Genomic DNA, 13,161 nt, shown 5'->3' with positions numbered 1-13,161 from the left:
GTGTTACTATAGGCAATTTATTAGATTTGGAAAGTAAAATAAATGGGCCAGACCTGGCACAACAGAGTTAAATGGATATGAATAGCAAGCCATCTCAAGCATCTATACGACCTTATGACCTCTTAAATTATGATCTTATGAGCTCTTTGTTTTTTGGAGCTTGATACAAGTGAGTGATGGGTGGTTTTATCTGGTATCTCATTCACAAGGAGTTGTATAGTAGCAGCATAAATAGTGAAGAAAATATATGTTGGGGGTCAGTAAAACTGGGATTCAATTTCAGCTTCACTACAAATTATCTTTGGGCCTCAGGTTTCTGATCTTCAAAATGGGTAAAATATGCTCATAAATGATATAATACTGAGATGTTATAATAACTGCATATATTTCCTATGGGTGTTGTGAGGATAAAGTACCTGCCTATCACAGTGTCTGAAATGTGGTAAGTCCTTGATAAGTGTCAGTTTCCTTTAGCATTGAGACCGCCTGCCTTTCCCCTTTTCCCAAGCTATTTTTTAGCATGAGTGAAGTATTTTATGAGGATGCTTATTTCCAAGACTCTCCCTTATGATCTGACAGAACACCTCCTGTTCCTGACATAAACCTCTAGGGTAGCACTGTGTAATAGAATTTCTATGATGATGAAAATGTTCTGTACTTGTGCATTTCACTGCTGTAGCTCTACTAGCTGTACGTGGCTATAGAGCACTTTAAATGTGGCTAATGCAGCTAAAGAACTGAAATTTTTTTTTTTTTTTTATGAGACAGAGTCTCACTGTGTCACCTAGGCTGGAGTGCAGTGGCACGATCTCAGCTCTCTGCAACCTCCTCCTCCCAGGTTCAAGTGATTTTTGTGCCTCCGCCTCCTGAGTAGCTGGAACTACAGGTGTGAGCTACCATGCCCTATTAAGTTTTGTATTTTTTGTAGAGTCAGGATTTTGCCATGTTGGTCAGGCCTGTCTTGAGCTCCTGACCTCAAGCGATCCGCCCATCTTAGCCTCCCAAAGTGCTGGGATTAAAGGCGTGAGCCACCGTGCTTGACCCGGAACTGAATTTTTAGTATAAGTACTTAAGTGTGGCTTGTGGTTACTGTATTGAACAACTCAGCTCTAGGGCTTCCATATCCTGATTCTTAGTGAAACCTCAATTATATAATATTGACCACATGCAGGGAAATATAGAAAAAATTTAGAATGGAATAATCTCCATTATAAATTATCATGGATCAACAGATTATCAAATTGACACCTGAGTGATGTCCCATTATGTGGACTCTTTAAAGCTTGTCCCTTTATAACTTGCCAGCAAATCATAGCACTGTTCTTCAAGAGTACTTTAGACTTTTAAAAGATATTCACCAAGGAAATTCCTATTTGCGGATGTTAGTTTTTCATCTTCTAGTAGGCAGACCTATATACTGAAGCATATTTTGTATTGCTTTGCAAGTTAATAAATATAGGCATGCCTCGGAGATATTGCAGACTTGGTTTCAGACCACGACAATCAAGCAAATACTGCAATAAAGCCAGTCATGTGAATTTTTTGGTTTCCCAGTGTATATATGTTATGTTTCCACTGTGCTGTAGTCTACTAACTAAACAGTAGAATTATGTGTAAGCAAATGATGTACATATAGTAATTAAATACTTTCTCTTTTTTTTGAGATGGAGTCTTCCTCTGTCGCCCAGGCTGGAGTACAGTGGCGTGATCTCAGCTCACTGCAGCCTCTGCCTCAGCCTCCCAAGTAGCTGGGATTATAGGCACATGCCACTACGCTGGCTAATTTTTGTATTTCTGGTAGAGACGGGGTTTCCCCATGTTGGCCAGGCTGGTCTTGAACTCTTGACCTCGTGATCCGCCCACCTCGGCCTCCTAAAGTGCTGGGATTGCAGGTGTGTGCCACTGCACTTGGCCGGTAATTAAATACTTTCTGGCTAAAAAATGCTAATGATTATCTGAGTCTTCAGTGAGTTGTAATCTTTTTGCTGGTGAAGTGTCTTCAATGTAGATAGGTGCTGACTCATCAGGGTAGTGGTTGCTGAGGATTGAGGTGGCTGTGGCAATTTCTTGAAATAAGACAAAGTTTGTCACATTAATGGACTCTTCTTTTTTTTAATTTATTTGTTTGTTTTTGAGATGGAGTCTTGCTCTGTCACCCAGGCTGGAGTGCAGTGGCATAATCTCTGCTCACTGCAACCTCTACCTCCTGGGTTCAAGCAATTCTCCTGCATCAGCCACCTGAGTAGCTGGGACTATAGGCACATGCCACCACATCCGGCTAATTTTTTGTATTTTTAGTAGAGTGAGGTTTCACCATATTGGCCAGAGTGGTCTTAAACTCCTGACCTCAAGTGATCCGCCCCCGTTGGCCTCCCAAAGTGCTGGGATTACAGGCGTGAGCTACCGCACCCGGCCAATGGACTCTTTATTTCATGAAAGATTTCTCTGCAGCATGTGATGCTGTTTAACAGCATTTTACGCAAAGTAGAACTTCTTTTATCGTTGGAGTCAATCTCAAACTCTGCTGCTGCTTTATCAACTAGGTTTATGTAATATTCTAAATCTTTTGTCCTTTCAGCAATGTTCACAGCTCCTTACCAGGAGTAGATTCCATCTCAGGAAAGCACCTTTTTTTTGCTCCTCCATATGAAGCCAGCCCTCATTTGTTCAAGTTTTATCATGAGATTGTCATGATAAAGTCAGTCGCATCTTCAGGCTCTACTTTTTTTTTTTTTTTTTTTTTTTGAGATGGAGTTTTGCTCTTGTTATCCAGGCTGCAGTGCAGTGGCGTGATCTTGGCTCACTGCAACCTCCACCTCCCAGGTTCAAGTGATTCTCCTGGCTCACCCTCCCAAGTAGCTGGGATTACAGGTGTCTGCCACTATGCCCAGCTAATTTTTTGTATTTTTAGTAGAGACGGGGTTTCACCATGTTGGGCAGGCTGGTCTCGAACTCCTGACCTCAGGTGATCCACCCACCTCCACTTCCCAAAGTGTTGGGATTACAAGCGTGAGCCACTGCGCCCGGCCCAGGCGCTACTTCTAATTCTAGTTCTTTCGCCATTTCCACCATATCAGCACTTACTTCTTCCATTGAAGTCTTGAATCCCTCGTAGCAATCCATGAGTATTGGAATCAGCTTCTTCCAAATGCTTGTTAATGTTGATACTTTGGACTTCTCCCATGAATCACAAATCTCTTCTCTCCTCTCCTGTCCTCTCCTCCCCTCTCCTCTCCTCCCCTCTCTTCCCCCCCTTCTCTTCTCCTCCCCTCTCTTCCCCTCCCCTCCCCTCTCCTCCCCTCCCCTTCACTCCCCTCCCTTCCCCTCCTTTTAGGGGAATAGGGTCTCACTATGTTACCTGGGCTAGCCTCAAACTCCTGGGCTAGAACAATCCTCCAACCTCAGCCTCCTAAGTAGCTGGGACTCCAGTTGTACACCACTGCACCCAGGAATGTTCTTAATGGCATCAGCATTGGCAAATCCTTTCCAGGAAGTTTTTAATGTAGTTTGCCCAGAACCATCAGAGAAATCAGTATGTATGGCAGCTGTAGCCTTAGAAAATATACTTATTAAATAATAAGTCTTGAAAATCAAAACTACTCCTTGATCCATAGGCTGCAGAGTGGATGTTGTGTTAGCAGGCATGAAAGCAACATTAATCTCTGTGTATGTCTCCCTCAGAGCTCTTGGGTGACTAGGTGTTTTCCCAGTAAGCAGTAATATTTTGAAAGGAATCTAAGCTCTCTACAATGGCCTTAAAATAGCCAGCAAACTATGCTGCAAACAGATGTGCTATCATTCTGGCTTTGTTGTTTTATTTATAGGGCATAGTCTGAGTAGATTTAGCATAATTCTTAAGGGCCTAGGATTTTCCGGATAGTAAATAAGTATTGGCTTCAAATTAAAGTCACCAGCTACATTAGCCCCTAACAGTAGAGTCAGCCTGTTGAAGCTTTGATGCCAGGCATTGACTTCTCACTAGCAATGAGAGTCCCAGCTAGAGAGAAGTCAATGCATGACATCTTGTTTCAATAGATGGCTGTTTCATCTACTCTGAAAATCATGTGTTTAGTGTAGGCACTTTCATCAGTTATCTTGGCTGGATCTTCTGGATAACTTGAAGCAGTTTCTCCATAAGCACTTGCTGCTTCACCTTGCACTTGCATGTTATGGAGACAGCTGCTTTCGTTAAACCTCATGAGCTAACCTTTGCTAGCTTCAAACTTTTCTTCTGTAGCTTTCCTACCTCTCTTAGCCTTCATAGAATTGAAATGAGAGTTAGGACTTTGCTTTGGATTACATTTTGGCTTAAGGGAATGTTGTGGCTGGTTTGATCTTCTATCCAAACTGCTCTTTCTCCATATCAGCAATAAGGCTGTTTTGCTTTATCATTTGTGTGTTCACTGGAGTAGCACTTTAAATTTCCTCCAAGAACTTATTCTTTGCATTTACAACTTGGCTTTTGAAGTAGCTTTCAGCCTATCTCAGCTTTTAACATGCCTTCCTCACTGAGTTTAGTCATTTATAGTTTTTATTTAAAGTGAGAGATGTGGCACAAGACCACATAGAGGCCACTGTTCAGTTATTAATTTCGATATAATGGCCTAACTTCAGTATTACTGTGTCTGCTGAATAGGAAAGTCTAAGGAGAGGAGAAAGATGGGAGTGGTGGGGGACAACAGCCAGTAGGTGGAGCAGTTAGAACACACACAACTTTCTTAAGTTTGCTGTCTTCTTTGGGTGCAGTTCATGGCGCTCCCAGTTACAATGATAACATAAAAGGTCAGTTATCACACATCATCATAACAGATGTAATAATAATGAAAAAATTGAAACATTGGGAGAATTACCAAAATGTGACAAACACGAAATGAGCACATGCTGTTGGAAAAATGGTGCTGATAGACTTTCTCAACACAAGGATTTCACAAACTTTCGATTTGTAAAGAATGCAATATCTATAATGCACAATAAAGCAAAGCAGAATAAAATGAGGTATGCTTGTACTCAGAGCTTTTCCCCATATGGGAATATCTAATGTGATTAAATAGGATTTTTCTAGTTGCTGAAAATGAAAAGATGTTTTTCAGAGAATTTCTGTTATATAATTTGTTAGAGGTGTTTTTGTCTTTTCATGCTTTTACTGAGCAAAGTCATGAAAAACGATATTTCATAATTACCAGCACGTTCAAACACCATTTGTTAGACGTTTTTGATGAGGCAGCTTTGGATAATGATATGAATTATTGCATCTTTAGAAGGATTTTTCGAGAGGAAACATTTTTTCTTCTGGCTTCTAGAGTGTTTCTGGGAAAGTAAGCAATTATAAGTATGCTAAGTTCAGCCTCTGTTTTAAAAGTATCCTATCTTGTTGGATCTGCCCAAAATACTACCTGAAATGAGAGTTTTCACCTTCCTCTGCCATCCTTCTGGTGTATTAATAATAAATCCTTGAAAGATGAAAGAAGTAGAACAGATTGAAATGAAGTTTGGGAGGTGAATTTTATGTTGTACATGGCTCTCTTTTCTCTGCCTAGCTCTTTGCAGCATTTTTTTCTGTTACTTGGATAAGTGACATTTATGTCAGGTTTTTTTTTTTTTTGAGACAGAGTCTTGCTGTGTCGCCCAGGCTGGAGTGCAGTGGCGCGATCTCGGCTCACTGCAACCTCTGCTTCCCGGGTTCACGCCATTCTCCTGCTTCAGCCTCCTGAGTAGCTGGGACTACAGGCGCGCGCCACCACACCTGGCTAGCTTTTTTGTATTTTTTTTAGTGGAGACGTGGTTTCACCTTGTTAGCCAGGATGGGTCAGGTTTTCTAATGATCCTGTAGTTTGACACTGTCATGCAGTCGGTACAATCTGAAATGATGGCCTGTTTAGCCAGATAAATTTTCAGAGTTACAAACTACAAAATCCTCTATATGAGCTTCAAAACACAATTGTAAGAGTACACACTGAAGTGAAGAACATGGCTTATTTAGCCAGGTTATGTATAAAGAGGATTTAAATGCTTTAAATGAGTGTCAGTAGCAATCAGTAGTAAAATATAGTTGACAAAAGTGCTCCTGTGATTCTTGGTTTCATTAATGGAATTGGAGCTGGAAGGAATAAGAGAGGTATATTGCCCTTTCACTCAGCAACAAATATTTTTTTAGTGAGTGCCAGGTACATTCTGGGCAGACCCCACCTCAATACCTTTGTGTTGGAACAAGATTGAAAGAAAAGATAAGCTCATTTGGGAATTAAAAATCTTGGTTGGAGGGACAGGATGCTAGGAGAGGGTTATGATTGGCTTGAAACAAAAAATAGTGGTGTGAAAATTGTCAGTAATGGCAATGTTCACATAACTTAGTGGTCTGTCGCTGATGGAGAAGGATTTGACTTCTTTGTGATTTTAGGGATGGACACGAGACAAGTGGGTAGGTGATATAGCGAGAAAAATTGGGGGCCAGTAGAAGGAAGAGTTTTACAGTATTAAAACTCCATTTAATTATGAAAAGAATTTGTATCTTAAGTTGCTAAAGTTTCATATCCCTAGTGGTATATTGTAAAATATATTCAGACTTTAGGTGGATGGTGAGACTAAATGGCTCCTTCCATTCAGGAGAGTTTGACTCTTAATGATTGTTCATCACTCAGCTGAGAAGAAAAGAAATTTGAAGGATTGCAAGCAGTTTGGGAAAGCCCATTTATATATTCCTTTTAATAACCTATGGTTTACTGCTATGCTTACCCAACTTAGAATCTGAATTTCTTGTGTTACTATTAAATCTAATTCTGCACTTGTGATTGAATGGTTTGGAAGGAGTACAAAAAGGATATTTTTTTTTCTTTTTCTTTTTTTTTTTTCATTTCTAGTCATTATGGCTTTTCTAGAATCTCTTCTGGTGCATGTGTGTGTGTGTGTGTGTAAGTGATCCTGTACTTTTAAGTGGAAAACACAAGCTCCAGATAGACTATTGTTGTAAAATGTATTAATGCAGTGAAGTTGAGCAAAAGTAAGTCTGTAAAATGGTATGCCAAGGATACGCTTTTAGCATATGAACAAGTTTCAGTCACTTTTTGGGAGATAGAGAATTTGAGTTGTGTAGGTAGAAGAAATTTGTTTTCTTGAATAAGCCTGTGTTTTGTGAAGTAACTTGATGGAAAATTTTTCTTACCAGGAATCAGTTATGATTGAGGGACATGCCACCCGTTAGTATAGTTGGATAAAGGTCCTGCTACATCCATTCAGCGTTTATAAAGAAAAGATTTCTGCTGGTTTATTTGAAAATATGGGGGTATTCCATTTCATGAGAGGTAATATGTGTAACAGTTAAAAGTACATGCCTATAACCTGACTGTGTTTTAGTTACAGATGGGGGAGGCTTTCAGCAAGTTATTTAATCTCCCTGTTCCTTAGTTTTTACATATATCTTATGACCTGTCAATAATAGTACTTGCCTTCAAGGTCATTTGTGAGCATGAGTTAATATATATCTTGACTGCGCACGGTGGCTCATGCCTGTAATCCCAGCACTTTGGGAGGCCGAGGCAGGTGGATCACGAGGTCAGGACATCGAGACCATCTTGGCTAACACGGTGAAACCCTGTCTGTACTAAAAATACAAAAATTAGCTGGGCTTGGTGGCACGTGGCTGTAGTCCCAGCTACTCAGGAGGCTGAGGCAGGAGAATCGCTTGAACCTGGGAGGTGGAGGTTGCAGTGAGCCAAGATCACGCCACTGCACTCCAGCCTGGGCGACAGAGCAAGACTCCGTCTCAAAAAAAAAAAAAGTGTATATGTATATATATATAATGCTTAGGTTGGTGCTTTATAAATACATTTCTCTTTAGCTTCAAAGCTGAATTCTTAGTGTATAAAAATTAGTTTATTGGCCGGGCACAGTGGCTGATGCTTATAATCCCAGCACTTTGAGGGAGGCCAAGGTGGGCGGATCACAAGGTCAGGTATTCGAGACCAACCTGGCCAATATGGTGAAACCCCATCTCTACTAAAAATACACAAATTAGCCAGGAGTGGTGGTGGGTGCCTGTAGTCCCAGCTAGTCAGGAGGCTGAGGCAGGAGAATCGCTTGAACCCGGGAGGCAGAGGTTGCAGTGAGCCAAGATCAGCCACTGCACTCCAGCCTAGGCGACAGAGCAAGACTCCATCTCCCCCCTGCCCAAAAAAAAATTAGTCTATCAATATCACCACATATTTAGGGTTTTTTGGTTCAGCTATATGTTAATATTAGGAATATCATTAGAAACACTGTTTTTACTTCAAAGTTACTGAGGAAATTAGTTTCATACTGTTCAGAAACCTCATTGAATAATATGTAACCTCAGTTATTCTGGACAGGCTGGTTAAAAGTTTTATCAGAACAGCTGGAAAATAGTGGTAGGAAAAGATTTCACATACAGACTGTTAAAATTTTTGGAAAACATTGCCCGTATCTATTTTTCTTACTCTGCATAAGTTAATGGATTCGTTTTCTTTCTCCTCTCCTTACCACCCTGTAACACCCTGTTTCTTCAGGCAACATAGGAGTATTTTGACATTATTTGATGATAATGTTACCATAATAGATGATCACCTGTGTTCATTTGATATGCCCTTTATCTTGGCTGGGCTGCCCTCTACAGTTGATTTCAAGGGATCTTTCAGTATTAAGATTTTTACCCTCTGCCTGTGTTATTTAGCAATGCCCAGTAGGTTGAACTGATAATGACTCTTCTCTACTTAGGCTTGTATCATTCTTGTGGCTCCTGATATTAACTACATTATAAAAATACTTGTTTGTTCTTGAAATGTTGCTTACAGATCACATGCATTGATGCATAATAGATTCTGTTTGCTTTGTAATTACGAGAAATGCAGTCCAGTAGTGGGAGGTTTACTGCTTTATTGTTCCTGTTAGCAGCCAACAAAAAACTGTTGTCACCAAAACTGTGTCAGTGGAGATAACTAGAAGATGGTTCCTGTAGTTGTATTGCATCGCAGGTTCCTATGTTACCAACTTTGCCTCCTGTGCTTTCTTTTCATCTCCATCACCTACTCTCTGTGGCCTGCCCCTTTGGTTTCCCCCCTTTATTCTGTACTCCTGCTCTACCTTTCTGGCTGTTGTTTTTCTGTGACTTAATTTCTTTAGGGCCATCTTTGCCATGAGGTAGGAAGGCTGAATGGGGATGAGCCTTGGACACTAGATTCCAGTTCTTCCTTTTGAGCACAAGATCAAGTTACTTATACCATCTGTGGGTAGTTTGACGCCTAAGAGTAGGACGAAATAAGACCAGAGTGGGCCCAAAGGTTGAAGCTTATCTTTTTTTGGACTGATAGCAATGAATATTTTGCTGCTTTATTTATTTTGGGGCAAGACGACATTTTAAGATTGTTATTATAATTCTCCATTTTAGAGCTATAAGTGCCCTCTTATATACCTGATTAGTTAAAAAGAGCAAGCAAGTCTCTGTCATTAAGAGTCTGATCTTTATTGAAAAGTTTATTTCTTAGGACTTTTACAAAAATAAGGAATGACACAGATGGCAAGTAGATCACAGAGATGCTAGACAATGCCAGATCATGAAATGGGTGATCATGAGATCCAAGAGTAGGAACCAGTAGTCACAACTGTACTTGTGCCACCAAGCAGACATTTCCTTGCACACTGCTGTAACTTGTGGCTATTAATAATCATCGAGGATTTTTGCCACTGGATTTCAATTAAATGTGACTTGATTCTTTGATTCTATGTGTGGTTAAATTCTCAAGTGAAGAACTGTCATTCTGATTTTCTAGTCTTCTTTCTTCTCCTATTATTACTAAATAGAAAGATATTTTTGTTGAGCTGCATGCTATGTCCTGTCCCTTCCAACTGATCTGTAAGCTTTTCCATTGGCTTTCTTTCTGTTTCCTGCTGCTTTCTTGCTTCATATTTGAAGGGAGGATTCAGACCTATCCAGGTAACAAACTACTGGTTCTGCATGGCCTCTTTATAACTCAGTCTGCTTATTATTATTACATTGAGATTGATTGCTAATGAATGGATACATTCACGTTGGAAATTTACTATTGGTATATTGTTTCAAGGCTTTTAATCCTGCAGTGAAAATTATAAATAACTACAGGTACTGGTTGCCATTTTGAGAAATTTGAACTCTGCTGATTCCAGACCATTCTTAGGCCTGTCTAGATTGTCTACTTTTATTGCAAACTATTCTAGAAGGCTCAGTTTAGTATGGGATTGTGCCACCTTTTGGAGAGGAAAAAAACTGCTTAGTTCAGCATGTGACAACCCTACGGATGGTTTAATTTAGCTTGACCCTGATGGACTGGGTAAATATTTTATGATCAAAGAGATTCCTTGTTCTTCTAAGTATTTTATAAATTACTTGAGCAGCAGTCTTTTAGGAGGCTATTTTTAATTTTTAATGAGTTGATAATGAACCACTTACTCTTTATCAGAGTCAGTTCTTTTATATAATAGAGAAATATCAATATCAGCTACCCCATTTGTTATACTTTATTATACATATATGTATGTGTATATATATAGTATGTGTATATGCATATATGTATGTATATATACAGTATGTGTATATGCATATACACATACTGTATATATACAGTCGGGTCGAAACCACCCTACTGTTATCAAATATGTGTTGATACTGATAAGAGCTCGCCCTAGTGTGGTATATTTTTGGGAACCCAGCAATAGGTAATTTATTCTTTTTATGCATATTGTATTTGTAATTCAAGTTGACCAGATTTTTATTAGTGAAGAAAAGGAGACAGTAAAATTTATATATTCCCCTTTGTAAAAAAAAAAAAAAAAAAAAAAAAAAGAAAAAAAAATTTTTTTTTTTCTCCCCTTCCCAGTTTTTCCAGAGGCCTCAAATACAGCCTCCTAGAGCTACCATCCCGAACAGCAGTCCTTCCATTCGTCCTGGTGCACAGACACCCACTGCAGTGTACCAGGCTAATCAGCACATCATGATGGTTAACCATCTGCCCATGCCGTACCCAGTGCCCCAGGGGCCTCAGTACTGTATACCACAGGTAAAGTATCTTTGAGGCCTAGGTGGTCCAGCAATAGAGTGGGAATTAACCCAGATTCTCATCAGAGGGAGCTGGGAGGATGAATTGTGGTATTAGTTTTTGGTGACGTGTGAACTGTTTTGTTGGTTAAGTATCTAGCCCTTTTGTGATTTTTCATTATGCTGTGTGAAGATATTTCTACATCTGTTTACTTAAAATTTTTTAAAATGATAGAGAAATTGTTTTTATCTACTTGCTTTCTCCCATCCCTTTGCCACAACCAACTGCTCTAAAATGGACTGAGTGATTATGCTGTTCCTGAAATCCTTTAATGTCATTGAAAAGCTACCAGCCTGAGATTATTTTACACTGAGCTGATGTCTGCCTGTGCACTGATACGTTGTATGGCTTTACTAAGCTGCACCTTTCTCTTCATTCTCATTGTATCTTGCTGGCAAGCAAGCATTTTTAACGTGTTTGACCCAATCGCTTTACGTCATTTAAATGATTCTCTTACACAGAGAACTTTACTTTCTGTAGTAAGCTACTTTCTTCTTATTATTATTTTATTATGTTTTTCGCCCCCAGATACCGTATTATTTATAAATATTCATACTTTCTCTTTTCTAGTACCGTCATAGTGGCCCTCCTTATGTTGGGCCCCCACAACAATATCCAGTTCAACCACCGGGGCCAGGTCCTTTTTATCCTGGACCAGGACCTGGGGACTTCCCCAATGCTTATGGTAAGTAGGAAAAGTCAAGACATTTCTGCTAGTTTTTTAAATTTTGTTGCTTGGTGGGTCAGTTTATACAATGAGGTTTAGTGGTAAGAAGGATTTTTAAATAACATGCTGCCAACAGTTCTTTCTTGAAAGCTACTTTTTTTTTTCTTCCAGAAATGGGAGTCTCATTACGTTAGTCAGGCTGGTCTTAACCTCCTGGGCTCAAGCGATCGTCCTGCCTTACCTTCCCAAGTAGCTGGAACTACTGGCACATGCCACTCTGCCCAGCTTTAAAAGTAATGTTTTGGCTGGGCGCGGTGGCTCACGCCTGTAATCCCAGCACTTTAGGAGGCCGAGGTGGGCAAGGAGATTGAGACCATCCAGGCTAACATGGTGAAACCCCGTCTCTACTAAAAATACAAAAAATTAGCTGGGCGTGGTGGCGGGTGCCTGTAGTCCCAGATATTTGGGAGGCTGAGGCAGGAGAATGGCTTGAACCTGGGAGGCGGAGCTTGCAGTGAGCCAAGATCATGCCACTGCACTCAGCCTGGGTGACAGAGCTAGACTCTGTCTCAAAAGAAAAAAAAAAAAAAGAAAAGTTACTTTTTAGAGAGTGGCTTACAAGATAAGTTTTATAGAAATTTATTTAGTTAATGACACCTTCTTTACAAGCTGATAATTCTACTGGAAAGAATCATGTTTCAGAGTTCTGACATCTTCCACCAGTTCACTGTTACCTAGATTTTTATTGGATTTTTGCCAGTGGCATGAATATACCTTATCCTCCTTTCACAATTTCTTTTTCTCCAAACATTTCCCACCACCTTACACCTTAAAAATTTTGTTAATGTCTTTCTTACTGGAATGCAATTTCCATGAAAGTAGAGATTTTTGTTTTGTTCACTGCTATATCCCCAGCCCCTAGAACAGTGACTGGCAGGTACTTGGAGAATATACATGCCATAACTAAATATAACTCAGTGAACCTGTGATTCTCTGCAAAATTGTGATAAGATCTATGGCATGGGGGAGATTTGGGGTATTAGTTTCAATGAAAATGCCTTGAAAAATTAAAAGTGTTTTTAATTTAGAGAGAGCTGGGTTGCCAAGATTATTGGCATATGCGCCAATGCTGAACTAAAAGTGATAAAAATTACTTATTTCATTCAACAAATTTTTACTTCATATTACATTTCTCTTATTCCATGGAAGGTGAATAATAAGGGATAAAATTAGTAGATACTAGAAAAATTAAGTTTTGAGATTCAGTAAGCATTAATCTGTTATATTACCAACAAAGCAAAAACTTATTAAATAATCTTAATATAACATGGTAACTTATCCATTAACCAGTTTCCTAAAATTGGGATTGTCTCAGTTAAGATTACAGCAGAATTGATTTGATTCAAGTAGCCC

At 39.5% G+C, this 13,161-nt stretch overlaps 1 protein-coding gene across 29 annotated transcripts in view; it reads left to right on the top strand.

The window, feature by feature from the left end:
- The window catches only part of EIF4G3 (eukaryotic translation initiation factor 4 gamma 3), a 369,995-nt gene that overhangs the window by 192,036 nt on the left and 164,798 nt on the right, over window positions 1-13,161 (top strand). For 24 of the 29 annotated variants that reach the window (XR_009214817.1, XM_058443899.1, XM_032759180.2 and 21 more), the window contains 2 exons: window positions 10,863-11,042; window positions 11,652-11,766. Coding sequence is in view for 28 of the 29 variants with exons in the window: in XM_058443899.1 (XP_058299882.1) it covers window positions 10,863-11,042; window positions 11,652-11,766 (295 nt within the window). In the remaining variant the exon portion in view is untranslated. Of the gene's footprint in view, window positions 1-9,922; window positions 9,944-10,862; window positions 11,043-11,651; window positions 11,767-13,161 lie in introns of all 29 variants that reach the window. The other 5 variants (XM_058443902.1, XM_058443901.1, XM_058443894.1 and 2 more) reach the window with 2 other exon arrangements.

Source organism: Hylobates moloch, unplaced genomic scaffold (assembly GCF_009828535.3).
Source record: "Hylobates moloch isolate HMO894 unplaced genomic scaffold, HMol_V3 SCAFFOLD_9, whole genome shotgun sequence".
NCBI classification, from domain to species: Eukaryota; Metazoa; Chordata; class Mammalia; order Primates; family Hylobatidae; genus Hylobates; species Hylobates moloch.
This window is presented reverse-complemented; position numbering and strand designations above follow the sequence as displayed.